Source organism: Necator americanus, chromosome I (genome assembly GCF_031761385.1).
Source record: "Necator americanus strain Aroian chromosome I, whole genome shotgun sequence".
NCBI classification, from domain to species: Eukaryota; Metazoa; Nematoda; class Chromadorea; order Rhabditida; family Ancylostomatidae; genus Necator; species Necator americanus.
This window is the reverse complement of record NC_087371.1, coordinates 16,311,961-16,329,980: the sequence shown is the minus strand read 5'-3', so window position 1 is coordinate 16,329,980 and position 18,020 is coordinate 16,311,961. Positions and strand designations below refer to the sequence as shown.

The 18,020-nt window shown below is 43.8% G+C and overlaps 3 protein-coding genes across 6 annotated transcripts; all 3 read right to left on the bottom strand.

The window, feature by feature from the left end:
• Positions 1-9,311: 9,311 nt before the first annotated feature.
• Positions 9,312-10,010, bottom strand: RB195_005765 (uncharacterized protein; the record flags this gene model as incomplete). Its single annotated transcript, XM_064178489.1, has 1 exon — positions 9,312-10,010. The coding sequence occupies one exon, from the start codon at positions 10,008-10,010 to the stop codon at positions 9,312-9,314; it is 699 nt and encodes a 232-aa protein (XP_064035531.1).
• Positions 10,011-10,071: 61 nt separating this feature from the next.
• On the bottom strand, positions 10,072-15,270 carry RB195_005764 (uncharacterized protein; the record flags this gene model as incomplete). Of its 4 annotated transcripts, XM_064178488.1 has the most annotated exons (5): positions 10,072-10,341; positions 10,459-11,562; positions 11,735-12,344; positions 12,603-13,702; positions 13,765-15,270. In XM_064178488.1, the coding sequence occupies 5 exons, from the start codon at positions 15,268-15,270 to the stop codon at positions 10,072-10,074; spliced, it is 4,590 nt and encodes a 1,529-aa protein (XP_064035527.1). The 4 variants fall into 4 exon arrangements, with proteins under 4 accessions (XP_064035527.1, XP_064035530.1, XP_064035529.1 ...); XM_064178487.1 differs by lacking the exons at positions 10,072-10,341; positions 11,735-12,344; positions 12,603-13,702; positions 13,765-15,270 and having other exon boundaries at positions 10,342-11,106; XM_064178486.1 differs by lacking the exons at positions 10,072-10,341; positions 10,459-11,562; positions 11,735-12,344; positions 13,765-15,270 and having other exon boundaries at positions 12,458-13,429.
• A 404-nt stretch (positions 15,271-15,674) lies between these two features.
• RB195_005763 (uncharacterized protein) lies at positions 15,675-17,384 on the bottom strand (the record flags this gene model as incomplete). Its single annotated transcript, XM_064178483.1, has 1 exon — positions 15,675-17,384. The coding sequence occupies one exon, from the start codon at positions 17,382-17,384 to the stop codon at positions 15,675-15,677; it is 1,710 nt and encodes a 569-aa protein (XP_064035526.1).
• Positions 17,385-18,020: the final 636 nt, after the last annotated feature.

Genomic DNA, 18,020 nt, shown 5'->3' with positions numbered 1-18,020 from the left:
AGTGTAGCGCTACCGTCTAGCGCTTGGAGGCAGGGTCAAGGGTCCGCTGAGAATTTCTCAACAGGAAGTCGAAGAATAAAAAGGCAAGAAAAAGAATGTAAATTATACAATGCGTTCTGAAGAGGGGTGCCGGAGAAGGAGAGGGGTCGTAAAGGTTGTCAGTAAAGTGAAGAGAGCAAGGAGAAAAAAGCGAGAAGATTAAAAAAAAACTCATATTGAGAGATGCAAAATGCTAGAAAAGTAGATTTCGAGAAGTATTTTTTAAGGATTTTGCTGGTATAATTTCACACCTTTTGGTCCGAGACTAGTTTGGGAAAGTAATAAATAAATGAAGGACATCCATAGGATAAATGCGAGGTGTCATGAATAAAAAGGCAAGAAAAAAGTTTAAATTATACAATGAACGAAGCATTGCGACGTTGCTGTTAAGTGAGTTTTTTGAAAATTTACCAACAAAATGGAAAATATTGAGTAGGAGAAAAGGAATCAAAGGGAATGAGTATCTATTATCCACAATCAGTTGTCAATTTGAGGAAAAACCATCAAATGACGAAGTAAACACGGTGCATTACAAATAATACCACTTTGAACGTCTGGCTAAAGCCGGACTTCACACTTTCTGTCGTATTCGCTTCGCTCCCCTTCACTGATCAATGAAAATTAATAGTAGTGGCATTTTCTGTGAAATTAGATTTGTGTTATTCAAACAATGCTATCTCTGTCTTTTTTTAATGAAAAATAAAGGCGAAAGATTTCCTAGTTTTCTTTCTAAAGGGTCAGTTCCACATTTGGAAAATATTCAAACTTCAGTTCCAAACACTCCTTCGGTGCAATATTTATTGCAATATTCGGTATAATATGGACACGAATTGAGAGCATTTCTCGAAGTATGGGTTTTCCACCTGTTTCCCGCTAGCTAGTTATCAGTTAGAATGATATTTTAACGTAGAATGACGTGAACGGTATCATTGTACTGATAAAGATATTCCCCCTCCGGGAGGCTCGGGGCCGCCCCTGATCCCACCCCCAACCTATTTCCTTGTGGTTATATTGCGGTAGATGTGGTTTATATACATAGTTTATCCTTATCACGACACCACACGGCAAAGCACGAATATACGACATAAACAGCAGATATCAGATGGGGCTGTCAACGGTTTAGTGGTTGTGGTTCTCCGCGATAAGTGGTATGTGGTTGCGGTTCGGGCCCAAGGGCAGCCAGCCAGGATCAGATGGTACTAATGGTGAAAGGTGGTATTATGCAGATGAATGGTGGTGGCGTGGTGATCGATCGAAAAACACGAGCACAAAAAACGACATCACAAACGACGTATGGAAGAGGAACTGAACCGCGAGTGCTCGGAGCAAGCCCTCATATATGCGGCCGGCGTGGGAGCGTTACCGTAATACATTGCCAATGGCAGTGTTTCCCGCGCGCCGCGTGAGAAAGGGTGCCGGCTGGCTGAGAAAGTCGTGCCGGGCACGACAGTGGGAAAATCATTTAGAACGTGTCCTCCGCTGTTTCCATTTTTCCGTTTTTTCCGTTTTGCAAAAATGATGGTTTCTGCGGTTCCAAATTCTTACAATGGGCTATCAGTAGCGTCTATATTATGCTATGCATTTTTATTTTACTTGCGGCACTTTATATTAATATCCATTATAGCACTATTTATTAATACTTCCTATATTATATTATTTGATTTATTTATTGAAGTCCAATTTATTTCTTTAATTCTGTTTGTTATAATTAATTTTCATTGCTATATGGGCGGCTATACTAGAAACAAAGTAACGATACAAAGTTGCCACCGACGTAGGTATATTTTGCATGTCTTTTTTACATCTTATATTCGTCTGCTTCACTGAATTCTTCAAATTTAACAGTTTTTGCCATACGTGGAAAGTATGTTGGATTTCTCCAAGTTTCGATCCCAGTTAACTGACAATATCTCTAACGATAATTGAAGGTGCCTATCAGAACAGACAAGTGAGGATCAAGGCCACAATTGTGAGAATGTATCCGAACTAAACCATCTTAAGGACGTGTGAATGATAAGGATATCACGACATTTGCAAATAGAAACTTTTGCATTTTGAATAAGTGGTGCAAGATATCATTATGATAGGCAAGTGAGGCAAGTGATATGATTGATTATGATATTTTAGCTAAGCTTTTGATAACATTCCTAAGGTTTTGTCCGAAAGTAGCGCGGAAGACGTCAATTTCAATGCACACTCTGAATCAAATTTAGATGGGTTCCTAGAAGGGCGATTTCATTTAAATGGGAAGGAATAACTAAACGAGAGAACATTCAAAATCTATCGGCTCGTCTATTTCGAAGACTCGTAATGTTACTCCACTTAAAGAGACGAGATCGTCACGAATTCCTACGTCTGCAGTAAGGAGGAAATTACAATTAGTCTGGAAAAGTATAAAAGAAACTAACTATTAACATTTTTATATAACTGTTTAGCAGTATTGCATAGGCAAAACTTTCCTGGTCTTGCATTTGCATTCCTTTTTCGACTCTATCAAATGGTTTTAGAATCTGGGGCTCCAAAAACAGTAGGGCTTTCTTGCGAAGGCCACAGTAGTGTTCGACATAGAGTGAAGATTTGAAATGACACGGAAATCCAGGGATTATCTCAGCACATTAATGGTTTTCCAACTGTCCGAATTACACAACTTCAAAAACCTGTGTAACCTGTGTAGACGATTGCACCTCTTTCGTTCCACCACTCCAAAGTTCTGCAATAACTGGATCTTGGCTAATTTTGCTCACTTTTGAAGGGAACATAGGATAGAACTAAATTAATGTTGGGAGAAATACTTTGTCTTTGACGTTAGTGGTTGATTCTGGTTTTGATGTTGTGTCATCCATTTCCCTGATGTTCCATTCCTTGTCACGAAGCTTCTGGAGAATGAGAGAGTAAACTTCAAAGCTCACCACTAATTCAAGACATCATGAACATGTGAACAGAAGGAAAAACTGACTCAAAACAAGTAGGAAAGAAAAGCGCAAAGAGATTGCAGTTCCTCTCAAAAACAACATGAAGAGGATAGAATGCGATCTAGATGGAATTGTCAGGAGAGATAAGAAATAGAGAACGGACTTTTTTGTTTAGAAAAGAGAGATTCAAAACTTGAAAACAGTCACAATCAGATCTCTCTTATGCGATGGTCATCGTCGAATGAGTACCTATTTTGGCTGCCTGCAATTTCCCTTCTGGTCCTCACTTTGCAGGCTAAAGCTGATGACGTCTCGTAGTTCTGTCTTTTTTTTATTGAGTATTTGAGTTTAAAAGAAATTGAAGTCTTGCGGTATAGTACTCCTTCATCATTCCCATTTTCCGATATCTTCTTTATAAAACGTCGGAGGACTGGAAGATGGGTCCCTTTCTTCTCCAATCTGTAGACGTCCTATCAACCTTTTTTCAACTGGTTTATTGATGAAGCTGCCTTCAGATGCAGATGTGGACTACGTTTAATGGAGAGGAGTACTTTCTAGAAGTTCTTTCCTTCTCTTCAGCAATACTTTTTTCTTTTTGTTTTCGGCTGGTACAAATTATATCAAGGCAGGGATATGGGTTGAGATAGTCTTTTTGTAACCAACAACCTGGAAATCATGATAAAAGTTTCAAAGAATGTAAGGAATTTTTGCAACAGAGCCCGACATTTTACACTTGGTTCGAATCGTGTTTACGAGGGCTATAGGAGTGAAGTCCAATCTAAAAAGAGTTCTAAAAGATCTTGAAAACGGCGTCTTTCTTTTTACGACGATCATGGAGAGCAGAACCACCCTCGAATCCCGTAATCAACAACCCCATCTCTACTTTTCAAACGAATTCTCTCACCATGTCAAATTCGTGGTGGAAGCTGTTGTTAGATACCTGCAGCCTATGTGCAGCCGAATAAGTGTTTGCTGAAGAGGCTATGGGTAGGCAAGAACAGGTATATCTTGGGCTAGCTGTGACCATTAAACTACGGCCACCAATCACCTCGTCACCGAGTTTGTTTCTCAGTTTCTGTGCCGTGTTTGTATTGGAATTAGTTGGTTGAGTTGGCTTTTAGGAGGGTTCAAAGAACAAAAAGATAACAACGTAGCAACGTAGAAAGTGAAAAAATCCAAAAGATGAAAATGTTGATGGTTGCCTAGATTGCCTACATCTCTATACAACAGAACATTCACCATTCATCAATGCTTCAAGCACTCTTCATTTCCGCGATGAGTTCAATGAGGAACTGATTTTCAAAAATCTTCTTTTCATGCAAAAGGCTGAAACTGCCTCCCCTTGTTTCTGAAAACTTCTTTGATGCAATCCAACGTGGTGTCAAAACGTGAACCGTTCAGTCAAGAACTTTTTGAATCACTACGACACGTTCGAAAGCATTTTCATCACTTCACGCTCAAATTAAATTTTGAAATGGATCTGTACGTGCATTGTGGGCAAATTTGAATTAATCAAGCAATAAGTACTCGGATTTTGACGGGATTTATACCGATTTTCTGAAATCAAACAGAACAAAGTCTTACAAAATATGTTAGTATTAGTTGATCCATCTTTCCACTTTATCTTCTTAACAGACCTAAAAGACTTAAAAGTTCCGTTTTGCTTTGTTTTACACAAATAAAAAATACAATCATGTTCTACTCCTGGCAGTTCTTGTGCAATAGTTTGAAATATCTCTGTAGGTGAACGATCGACACTCCGTACGGAGGCAATAGTAGAGACAGCATGGCCTGCAAGTCATGTTTATTAGACGATGAGGGGCGCTGATAGACGATGCACGGGCGGGGCATAAAGCGAACCCAGCGCAATGATCTGTTTATGCTATGAGGATTCTGGAGGTAACGGTTGACGTATCCGTGCGAACGACCGATCTGACGAGCAATGCCTCGGTTTGTCAACTCGGCAACTCTAAGGGCTCGGATTTGAGTTTGTTCCTCGGTGAAGAGCGTATGATGTATGACAGAATTTTCCCGTCAAAAATACACCACTTTGAGAGAGAATTCAGATTGACGAAAATCACGGGGTGGACACATACTTTTGAAACAGACAAATTCTTAAAAAAAAAAAAACTCCCATTGTCGCTTGAGACAAAAACGTTCTTCGAAAGCAAGCAGCTGACTATTATCGACCACGAGAAATCTAATGAGACTATTTCACTCCAACAGGAATGAGCGAGAAACATGAGATCGTCAAGTTCAGAGTGGATACATACTTTCGAAACGCATCCGGAAGATAAGCCAAAGCCACCTCTGCATTCATCTCTTTAACAAAGTGGTTGTGGTCGACTCCCACGTCAACGAAGTCATGCTGCGAGTCTACCTATCCGCAATTAGCCACATCATGATGTACGGATCGTGAACTTGGGCAGCACCGTCTACGAAGATGGAGAGCCTTAATTGCACGGAGAATAAGCTATTTAGACGGTTGTGTGGCTACTTTTGGCTACTTTAAATAGTGTGCCATAACGAAGATCTCTACTCAGAAGTAGAAATGTTGTGCTTCAAAAGTCAGAAGTCCATCTTCAATCCATCTTTGCTCATCTAACTGCTTCGGAAACATTGGGAGAACTGAAAGAAGAGACTTCAAAAATAATCATACCCTCAGCGAACCACAGTCTCCACTTTCATTCTTTTTTTGTTTATTTCCGCCAGAATAAAGGACGACTCTACAGCCTTCACTAACTTCTTCTCTTCGATCGTAACCGCAAATTTCCTTCCATTGTCACCACATCGTTATTGATTCAGAATCATTGCACTCTTTACCTTTTACTCCTTTTATTACTTACTCTCTAGTACCGCCGTAAGTCGCTGAGCATACACTTGTTATAGTTGGAAGTTGAACATTGAGTTCGTTGAAAGAGATTGTGATAAACACATACTTTTGCGCTGCGAATTTATATAGAGCAGATAGGACGTGGGACGTGTGAAAATATATGCATTGTTAGCATTTTTTCTGCAGCATGTTCTTGTAATAATCCATATCTGTGTGGAGTTTGTCAAATGAGGTCAATGTAGATCACGCATATCACGCTTATCACCATTTGGTATGATTCTAACGACATATCTTCTAATTAGACAGAAGGACTTACTTTTTCTCCTTAATTTTTGGTAACATGCGCTCAGTTTACCACATTCGCGTGTCAGAACTTGTTGCGTCAACTCATCTTTCACTTCTTTAGCTTCCAAATTGGCAGTTTCCACTGTCCTATCGCGACGCGAACGTTGATTCAACGGTAGTAGGAAGCTGGGTTTAGGTGATCCAAGGCGGTTGTGGATGTTGTTTAGCTGGTGGAGTGGCAGCCGTGGGCGCATGGCAGGTCAGGTGCGCTCAGCCAATTGTTACCGGTACTTCCCTCTTGTTCCTCCTCTCACTTCCAATTGTGATCTGTGTTCACCGCTAAAATCACCTGCAAATCGACCATGAATGCTTTATTCATCTTACTAATTGTTCGACATATTATTTTATTCCAGTTTATTCATCACTTCTTTCATTTTTTTCTAAGTTTTGTTTATTCCATTCTTTTTTCAATAGCTGCGTAAGCGACAACATTGGAAAGAATGAAGGGGTAACCGTTCTTAGGAAGATCGTGTCCGAAAAGCACGCTTGATTACATACGTATGGTTGTTTGACGTGACTGTTTTCTGGCATCTACAATACTGTGCGCATAATGTTATTTGACAACTGAGAGCGATAGGCGAACAACAGAGTAAATTCCAGCCCACACAATGTTGGTTCGTTTTTCAGCTTTGGCAGCTAAAGGAGATATAGAAAATAGTTTGAAGGGTTGCAAACAAATCTAGTTATTGATTAGGCAACGAGAATATATGATGCCCATTACATCATACATCTGTGATTCACTTCTCTGAATGCAGTACTAAAAGTCGAAGTGGAAGCACCCAGTAATAAGCATAGAAGAGTCAGTGCAGAAGTTACAAAAACCTAGATAAGCAATACTAGAAAGGTGAGGATGGAGAATGTGTATTCAGTAGGAGTACTAGAGAGTAAGTAATAAAAGGAGTAAAAGGTAAAGAGTGCAATGATTCTAAATTAATAACGATCTGGTGACAATGGTAGGAAATTGGCGGTTCCGATCGGAGAAGAAGGAAGTGAAGGCTGTAGAGTTGTCCTTTATTCTGGCAGAGATCAGGAGAAAAAATGAATGAAAACGGAGACTGTGGTTCGCTGAGGGAATGAGTCTTTTTAAAGTCTTTTCTCTCAATTCTCTCAATGTTTCGAAAGCAGTTAGATGAGCAAAAATGGATTCATAGAACGTTTATCTTTGCTAATGTACAAAGAGTGTGGGTGGAGCATTACTATATAAATAACCGCATCAAATTAAGCTCTCTGCAGTTCGCCGCATATTCGACACTCAGATGACCTGACTTACTTGACCTAAACAGCAGGCGGATGTTACGGCCTAACGCGGCTTATCTGCATCTTTGCCGGAGTGTGTCGTCCTCACACATATCAGAACGCATCTTGTTAGGTCGTCCATAAACGGCGAAATTTTACTTCTCGACTGAACCTCTGTCAACACCAAGTATTCTTTAATCATCCCCTACCACTTATCTCCAGAACTTTCACGAACAGGAAGTCTTTTTTCAGTTTAAGTCTGGAAGTCCTCAGAACAACTTGGACAAGACATAGTGCGAGCAAGAAATTGATGACGGCTTTCTGCGGCTAACTTAGAGAATGGGGCTAAATGTCGATGTTTCCTCGCGTCATACGCCGGCACACCATTTCCACTTCTGAGTACAGTTCTTCGTTATGGCACACTATTAAAAGAAGCCAAAAGTAGCCAAACAACCGTTTAAGTGGTCTGTGCAAACAAAGCTCTTCACCATCGTAGACGGTGCTGCCCAAGTTTACGATCCGTACAGCATGATGGGGCTAACTGCGGATAGATAGACTCGCAGCATGACTTCTTTGACGATGGAGGTCGAACACAACCACTTTGTTAAGGAGATGAATGCAGCGCTGGCCTTAGCCTATCTACTGGATATTTGTCTCGTAGCTATCATCGTTTTTCAGCATAGAACCGAAATAACGGAGCTCGTCTACAAGTTCAGTTGGTTGTCTGTTCATTCTGATTCTTGCTCAGGTTTTCCGGAATGCAAAGTTGTGCAAGAGTGATCTTGGGACGACTTACTCCTATTTCCACTTCGAACGAACTTCAAAATGAAGTGAAATCTGCTCGTGTTCAAACAACAGTAATTGTTCTTCTCTTTATCTTTCTATTCACGTCCTCATGTATGAGAATGAACGTCCTTGGATTAAAATAGGCGCGAAGCGCATTGAAAAGGCCCTCTCACCAGCGATATTCCTCTGCAGCTTCTGGGTCTCGTGACGGATAGCTTCCCGTGACGGAATCATGATACGTCTCCAGGAGTCTCTACTAGTCAGGTATCCTTTCGTCAATCCACATTAGATGGGTGGTCTTCGTCATCTCACGAATTGCAGAAGGAGGGAGATATTTCAGCATGAGTTAATTATTTGTCAGATTTTTTACCCTTCGTTTTTTTATATACAGACCAGAACCTCCGACACGGTCGGTGGTTTCTCATTGAACGAGATGAACGCTGGTCGTTGGACATGCTCGAGCTAAGGTATTAATGGCGCCGGTCGGTTCAGCAAAGCGTTAAAATACTCCCTCCAGATGGGTTGCTCTCCGAGTCCTATGGCAGAGTTGAGGACAGGCTAACATCTCTTCATGATGCCGCACTACTTTCTTAGCAGAGCATAGGGTTTTCTCGGGTTCTTGTCCTCCCACGCCTTTTCAGACTTCTTCGCTCTTGAAGTCCACTCGTTCTCATGATCACGTTTCAGCTGACGATGCAACTTTCTCCTCTGAAAAACTTTCTCCTTTCTCCTCCCCCGGAACAAGAGGAAGTTCCTCGTCAAGATGTTGTTGTGCGGAAAGGCTGTCGTTGGTGGTTCAGTGTACTGCGACAATTCTCTGTGTTCCTTCGAGCTACACACGACACCAGTTGATAATACGTTTTATGTGCAACACCTCAAACTTGGGTAATTAAACCAAAAGTAATGATAAACAGAATGAACAGAGTGAAGAATTACCAAGTAAGGAAAAAGGAACAACATAAAAAGGAATACAAAAGGCTTAAGAAGGCAAGTGTGCCTACCTTCGTTTTTCTTCTGAGAATCTAAGTAAGAGTGGTTCCTGAGGAGAAAAGTTAAAGGGCGTAGTGTCCGGAGGTCTTTGGATACCATTGGGTTGCGGGCTCTGCTTAAAAAATAAATAAAAACTCGCGGACGTTCCGCGATACTCCCCCTCCAGCGTCCTAGATCCTTTGCTCTGCGTCGAATCGTTCCAGTCTTCGTCGGCGTCGCTTGACTTTGTTCATGGCCTCCTCTAGACCAAGGTTTAGTTCTTCCATCCGGTACCGAACGTCTCTTGTCTGATCAGGCATGGGGCATACTGCGGCGTCGTGGGAATACTCGTGGCAGTAAAAACATGACGCGTTTCTTCTTGGACAATCTACACCCCCTCTGCAGTTCTCTCTGAGACACTTCAGACATCTTCCGCGTTCAATTAGATATTGTCTCCTTGTCTCCGCGTCCATCATTGCTAAGCAAGAGTCGCTATAGTGCTGTTGGACTGCGTTGCAGAACACGCAACATATGATTCCTTGCTCGGAATGTCGTACGTCCGCATGGCTGTACCGGCGTGCCGGGCATGAGGGATGTCTCTCCAGTTGTTGTAGCATGTGACAAAGATCATCCCGTTCCTGTTGGGCGCTTCGTAGTTCCGCTCTGAGTCGTTGGCGCCGTCTCTCCCGTTCTCTGACTGGATCCTCTTCCGGATTTGCACGACCCTCTGCTTCTGCGAGTTCCCCCGGGTTAGCGCCTCCTCTCGCTGGTTCCACCTGCGCTCGAGCCTGTTGTACTTCCCGTTCCACCTGTTCTGCGGCCATGTCTTCTTCACTCTGTTCGTCCTGTTCATACTCGACTCCACTCTCGTCCTCGCCGACTTCATCCATAACTTCTAGGACATTCTCGTCATTCCTCTCCCCTTCCTCTTGTTCCTTTCTCTTTTTTGCTTCAATGTGGGGGCTGGTTCTTGATCAAGTGACGCTTGCCATTTTTGCTGTTCAGTGGTTCGTCTTGTTGGGTCTCGCTGTCTGTATCCTCTCCGGGTTCTTCGAAGGCCTGGGTGGGTTGCGTCTGCGTCGTCGGTTCGATCTGTGTTGATTGGTCGCATTGCCCGGTTGGGAGAGTTTGGCATTCCGCGTCCCCGGCGGGGGTTTCTGTCTGAGTCTCCATGTCGATGCTCGGCATGGTCTGCCCCCTGCCCCTGTTCTGGATCGCTGTCTAGAGTGTTAAGATCAGTTGTTGTTTTGCTACTTCGATGTGGTCATGAAGGAGATGACTGTTGTCAATAATGATCTTCTTCGTATCATCGGCATCTGAGTGGGACTGTATTATTACCTTCAAGGTTTGCGCTATCTGTTCTTTTAGGGATTCCTGTTTGAGCTGACCCACCATGCTCGTTTCGTGGATATAGTTCGCCACTCTATCGCGGTTCCGATCAAGCACTTGCAGTTCGTCTGCGATGCGCCTCTCCAGGAAGTCTTCATCCAGTTGCATGGGGTGTCCATTGGCGTTGTAAGCTGGCATTCGGATTAACTCGTCCCACCAATCCTGAGTCGTAGATCTGAGGGCAACAAGTATTGGTGGTATAGCAAATAGTGTTCTCGGCTGCGTCCTGCTGAACTGTAGTTCCACATTTATCTTATCGCCCCACAGGCTGAGGTAGTACCTCTTGCTCACGCGCTGGGACCTAGACAGGGTGTTCCTGAGGGTCAGAGATTGTACTTGCTCTACAAAGTTAGTCAAGGATGATGAGGCGACATCCAATTGTAATACAACCGTAATGATCTGATCACGTAGTTTGTCGGCATTCGGTAGGAAGTGGAGAGCAGTCCGGAGTTGCTGCAGTTGATTCCACACATCCTCTTCGAACTCGGGATCATCCCGATACGAATCTAGCGACTCGATGCTGCGTTGGTCACTGTTATTATGGCTCGTCCTGCTGGGGGACTCGTCTTGGTGAGGTTCTTCCCTGAGGTGAGACATCGTTCTGAAACATGAAATTTTCAGCGTTACGAGTTTCTGCGATATGTGTGGGGCATTTTCTTTTCTGATGTCTAAGTGTACAAGTTCTACATGCGCTGTTAGCGTTTTGAGAGGAAATTTCACGTTCAAATTGTCAGTGTCGTGTGCAGAGTATTCACCGTGCGCCTTTTTCGTTAGAACCTTGGGTATGAGTTGGAGGGTATAATGACGTTGGCTCTGCGTTTGGCTTCGATATTCTATTCCTAGATCGTGTTCCGCTCTCTGCGTACAGCGCGTACCGCTAGATGTCCCGCATCGCGGTTGTCTCAGTTTCTTGTTTTTGTGCCCTTTTTGTGTCCCCGCGTGGTCGTGTAACGTGATTTGCGGTGGTAATTTCAGTAGTAGTTGGTTCAACCGTGTCTCATACAGTTTGTATGATCTGTCCGTGCGCATTTCAAATATCTGTTTCATCGAGGTCTGAATGAGAATGCCTTTTGATATATACGTCATCTGACTCTGAGGCGTTTTTTTGGCTGTAATTTGGTGCGATCAAGGCCAGAAACATGAGGTGGAAAAGAAACCATCTTGTTGGAAGGGGTTTCGCGTTTCTTGTGGAGGTCGCCGCCACCGTTTTTTCTGTGTAGTTTACTGGTCGGTGTGGACGGAGATTATATCTTGCCGTGGTTTCCTTCGCGGTTGTTTGATCCTCTTGCTCGTTCCCATCCTCGTTTCCCTCCCGCTCACTGGATCCGGGGTCCGAGGAGTGGGCAGAGATTTCGAGTGGTGTTATTAAGTTTACTGGGCGTCGGATCTTCCGATGTGTGGATGTGATAAGTTCCACTTCTCGTATGGCCTTATCTGAACCTCTCTGGGTGCCCGTTATTCTAGCCATTCTCCACTCATTTCTCGGTAAGATTGGGTCGCAAACGAGCACTACGTCCCCGATCTTCGGGCCTTGCTGACCGTGTTTTTGATTCGTCAGCCATGTCTTATGTTTTTTTTGTAAACTTGTGAGGTATTGGTCTTGCCAAATTTTCCAGAATTTCGCCTTGGCTTCGCAGGAAGATTTCGGTGCCGTGTTCACCTCTTGCCGTGTTTGGAGTGCGCGTAGTTCATCTGGTGGCAAGTAATCTGTGTCGTCGTCGGTGGGTTCGACGAGTCGTTCATGTGGGAATGTGATATTGATGTCGCGTTGAAGGAAATCCACTGGTCTTATCGACGTTAAATCCTCTTGCTTTGCGGATTGGTAGGTTAGTGGCCTGGAGTTAAGGCAGGCTTCGATCTCGGTAAGTACTGTGTTTAAGCTGCTTTCGGATCTTTGGGCTGAACCTCTCAATGCCTTGTAGAGGGCGTGTTTGATGGATTTGATCAGTCATTCGTAAAAGCCGCCTTGCCATGGAGCATATGGAGTGATGTGCTTCCATCGAATCTCTTTATCCGCTAGGATCTGTTCTACTTCGTCGTTCAGTTGTGACTCTTTTGTTCTGCTTTTCAGAATGGATGACGTCAATAGGAACGTGGGTGCGTTATCGCATGTGATTGACGTGGGTAGTCCACGCCTTGCCACGAAGCGACGTAACGCGTTGATAAACTCTACCGTGCTCATGTTTTCTAGCATTTCTAGGTGTATTAGCCGTGTAACTGTGCAGGTAAATATACATCCGTAATAACGTTGATTTTCTGCAGCATTTGACGTACGTGGTAAGTCGAAAAAGTCCAGGCCGATATGTTGGAAAACTCTGCTTTGAAGCACGCGTCGTGGTGGTAGGTCTGTGCTCTCCGGGTACGGATATGGGGGAGCATTGAAGCGTCGGCACTTCGCGCACTGCTGCACTAGCTTCCTAGTCTGTTGGCGTATCTTTGGTATCCAGTATGTCTGACGCACCGTAGCAATAGTGTGTTCTATTCCTTGATGATATCTTCCGTGGGCATCTTGGATGATTAGGAAGGCTAGTCTTGTGTTAGGCGCAATGAAGATTGGTGATTTTGCGTGTGTGTTCAAAGCCGAGTGCTGCAGCCGTCCTCGTGAACGCCATATGTCATCTTCGTCCTTAAAGAGGCGTAATGAGTTGTCCACGGATTTCTTGTAGTCTCTTGACAAGTATAAATGTTGGTGGTCGCGTATGAGTCTCAGTCGGGCTGTGAGAATATCTTCAGCCGTCAACCGTGTGGACCACGTAATACACGTAATACGTAGGAGCTCTGGGATGTTTCGGTATATCCGGTTCCTCGTTTGTTCCGATAAGGGCTGCAACAGCTTTTTGAGGGAGACCAGTGTTCTAGCTGTAACTCTCTTCGCTTTCAAGAGTGAACTGAAGCGGATCAGGTTTATGATGGGTTCCATAATATCTACAATTTTCAGTGTGGTGTTGATTCTCGCCTGATCTACTGTCGAATCTGTTGACGTCTGCTTATCATATGGATAAAACTTTATATTCCATTCTGTCTCGGGCTGGCCGAGGAATTTTGGACCTTTCCACCATAATTTATGGTCCTTTAGTTGCTCTCGTGTGAGTCCTCTCGTTCCGGCATCTGCTGGGTTGTCGTGAGTACTGACGTAGCCGAAACGAACCGCTGCTCCCTTGTCGTTGAGTGCGGTCACAATTTTTTGGATCTCCTTTATTCAGTTGTGTACGAGCACTCCTGCATTAGATGTCGTTGGCGAGAGTGTTAGCCAACTAAGGGCAATCTGTGTGTATCCGAGAAAAGGAGGATCTGGTTGGGTGTCTTTGACGAAGATTCCAACGCTTGATACACTGCCCATGCGAGTCGTGCTGCCATCGTGAGTGCGTTTATTTCTAGTTTCGGAATAGTTGGCAGCGTCCGGATTGAAGGTAGTTTACATCGGGCCATCACTAACGAAGAGTTAGTGTTATCAAAGAAATAGGCACATGTGGCCATTGCTATGTCGCTAGCGTCGGCAAAGATCGCTAATTTGATCTGTTTGATGTCTATCGAGAACCTGCGTGGGAATATCACTTCGAAATTATCTACGTTGCTGGCTAGGCTCTTCCATTGTTTTGAGACTGGCTCTGGTAACTGAGTGTCCCACGCAAATTTTTGTTTCCATAATTGTTGTTGGAAATGTTTCGCAGGTGTAGGTAAAGGAACTAGCCATCCCAAGGGGTCGTATATGGATGCGATTTGTCGTGCGATCAATCTTTTGGTAACGTCTTCGTTGCACGGAAATAAGGTTCTCATCTTGAGACAGTCTGTTGGCGCGTCCCACGCGATGCCGAGTACTTTCAATGTTGTTGATTTGGCAATCGCCTGCTGTGGAAGGAGTTCCTGTAGTGAATTCGTGTTGGCCAGGAACTCGCGCAGATTCATGTTCATGTCCTTGAAGATCTGTCGTGCCACTATGGCTTTTTGTCTTAATTCTTCTATATCATGTGCGCCGAGTATCAAGTTGTCGACGTATAGATTGTCTCGAATTTCTTGTGCTAGTTTCTTGCCTTCTACTGCGTTCTGAAGGTGGTATTGTACTGTGCCTGCGAGTAGAAACGGTGAAACGTTAAGTCCGAATGTCACTCTGGTGAAGTGGAATGTGATCATATTGTTTTCTGTGACCGGCGACTCGAGGTTTCTTAACCACAAGAACCGTGCGGCGTCTCGGTCTTGCTCATGTAGGCGTACTTGCAGAAATGCTTTTTCTACATCAGATACGGTCACGTAAGTTGGTATTCGAAATCTGATTAGTAGACCATATAGTTCTGGAAGAATAAATGGTCCTTGATGTAGAATGTCGTTGAGGGAAGGACATTCTCTATAGTGTGACGATGCGTTGAAGACGATTCTGAGTTTTGTCGTCTCCTTATGCGGGGTTAAAACCGGTTGATGTGAGATGTAATGAAGGATTTTTCCTTTTTTAATCTGAACAGAATTTTGTTCATTGGGAATTTCTTCGATTATCCCTAACTTCTGCTGGTCCCGAAGAGTGTTATCATAATTCCTCAGGAGGTCTGCGTTGTTCCGTAGCATGTTAATTACGCTGTGAAGTCTCTTCACTGCTATATTTCTGTTGTCTGGTAAAGGAGGGTGGTTGTCTTTGTACAGAAGCCGTACGTAGTAGCCGTCTTCTCGATGTTCTATTGTCTCGTTGAAGTAATCCGTTACCTTCTGGTTCACCGCCTCTTTCTCCGCGTTTTTTGTCCCTGTGAACTCGCATATTCCGGCTGAGTCCATTGTTCAGTACTTGTCCCAACGCTTTAGTTCCTCTTCAAAGTCGTTGGTGACTGTGTTCATGGTGAGTGTATTTATGTTCCTCACGGCTTGCTGTGTCTTCATACTCTTAGGTAATTGCTGTTTTCCCGATAGCAGGTACCCGAGTTTGGATGGAATAAGTTGTAAGCCTGATGGAAGTGTGAAACGCGGAAGCGGTGTGTCTAATAGACTCCATAGTTGGTCACACCCTAGTAAAATCTGCGGGGTGGATCTAGGAGTGTCTGTCGGTTTCGACAGCTGAATGTGATGTTGTCTCACGAACTCACGGTCCTCTGTGCCAAGGTGAACAGGGTGTCCTTTCCCTGTAAGTACCGGAGTTGTGCAGAGTTGCACTGCGTGCCTTCTCCCGTCATTGTCCCAAAGCTCTAGCTGGGTTGTTCCACAATGTGCTGGTGTGGTTTTTCTGTGCCGAAGGTGTACATTAAAAATTCTTGTTGTTTTGTACACTCCAGTCCCAATTCGTCCGCAAGACGTTGGCTAATAAACGACTGGTCGGCTCCGGTGTCAAAGAGGCTCTCCACCTCTTTCCATAGTTTGTTTGGTTCATCCCAAACTTTTGCTACACCGGTTAATAGCAGGACGTGATGACTGCCCTTATCACGTTCTGCGTTATGAAGTACTGTTGTGCTGGGACACGTCTCGGAGATGATGTCTGTGAAATCCGTACCATGCGTCTGTACGGGATTGGCTCGAGCTATTTTCTTTTCTGATTTCTGTCTGTTTAGTTTAGAGGTGACTGCGTGTAGCTTCTGAGGTTGTGGTAGTGTCTGTTCTACCCAGTCTCGTGGTGGTTTCTGAGTCATGGGTCCTTTCGCCTCTGTCGCGTTGGGGCCCTTCGCATATCTTGGACAGATGGTATGATGGTGTTTCTGTCCATTGCAATTCCTGCATCCTTTGCTTATACATTCTGCGAGAAAGTGTCCTTCTCTCCCGCAATTCAAGCATCTGTTGTCGTTAAGCAGGAATGTTCGACGATCTGATGGACTTGACATTCGATTACAATCAACCGATTTGTGTGTGTTGGAGTAGCAAAACATACAACACTGCTGTGATGTTGATGATGGAATCTTTTGACAACGACTCTTTGTATATTTGTCTGATTGATAAGTGGGTGTTGCATCCTCTCGCTCATTTCTATCTACCATTTCGTTGATTTTTTCTTCGGTGGAAATAAGGTTGTCAAGGATTGACAATGTACGACTCATATTCCAATCGCTTTCTTGTGTATTCTGCGCGACGTACTCTTGTAATGCTTGACGCTGCAGAGTGGTTGAGAACTTGGCAAGAATTTTCTGCGAGAGGTAGGATCCGTCGAGATTGACCCTTAGTTCTTGTAGCTGTGTGATGATCGGAATGATCGTTTCTAGAAGGCGTCTCTGTGCTTTGATGTTCTTTGATTCAGCTTTTGCCGTTTCTAGACGCGTTGGTAGATTCCCGATGAGAGCTGTCTCATTGTCGTATTTAGAGTGTAAGAGGTCAACTGTATGATCATAATTTGACTCAGTGATGGGATAACGGCGTATAAGCTCTCGGGCTTCTCCTCTCAAAGTGTTGACAAGATGGTTGAATTTCTGAAGCTTCGTCAAAGGTTGTTGATGTACATTGGCTTCGAACAGTGTCCAGAAATTTGAAAATTCCCAGATTTTCCCCGTAAACGTTGGTATAGGGATCGCTGGGAGTTTTGGAATTTGTGCTGCAGTTCTCATTTGTACTACTGTTGTTTCTTCCTGACTGGGTCCTAATAGTTGCCCCTCTATGCTGATTATTCGTTCTTGTGCTCGCTCCAACACTGCGTGAGCTTTGTCTAAATACTGCGTCACTTGCTTATCGTTTTCTTCAGTGAGTGGTTCTTGAAGATCATCTAGTGCGGACGTGAAGTTATTTAGGGCATCTGTGACGAGCTGCTTCGTTGCTGATAGTACAAAGGAGGATCTGCGGAGTTTTTGTATTGATGTTTGGTCTATGCGAACGTCATCTGGCTGCGTTGGGGATTGCTCGTCAAGAAGCCGCGTTAAGCAATTGCGGTATCGAGTTAAAAGCCCTTTGTGTGAGCGTAGTGTAGCCGGGCCTGACATCTTTTCCCCTATGTCTACGATTAGTTATGGGACGTGTTGGTATTCGTTAAGTTGTCTGTGTCTGCGTATCTCGTAGTATCGTATTGAAGGGGCAGAATAATCAGCGTTTGCAAACAAATAATCCGGTAGACTTGCGTAAAATAAAAATGCAATCGGAAATCCGTGATACAAAAGGTCCAATGTACTCAAGATTATCAGTATGCTGCGAAATTATCAAAAATCTTGAGCACTAATTGATCCAATTCCGTACCTGCGGGTTCGGGCGTCGGGAACGTAGTGGGCCGATGCACCATGTGCGGAAAGGCTGTCGTTGTTGGTTCAGTGTACTGCGACAATTCTCTGTGTTCCTTCGGGCTACACACGACACCTGTTAAAACGTTTTATGTGCAACACCTCAAACTTGGGCAATTAAACCAAAAGTAATGATAAACAAAAGAATGAACAGAGTGAAGAAATACTAAGTAAGGAAAAAGGAACAACATAAAAAGGAATACAAAAGGCTTAAGAAGGCAAGTGGGCCTATCTTCGTTTTTCTTCTGAGAATCTAAATAAGAGTGGTTCTTGAGGAGAAAAGTTGAAGGGCGTAGTGTTCGGGGGTTTTTGGATACCATTGGGTTGCGGGCTCTGCGATAAAAA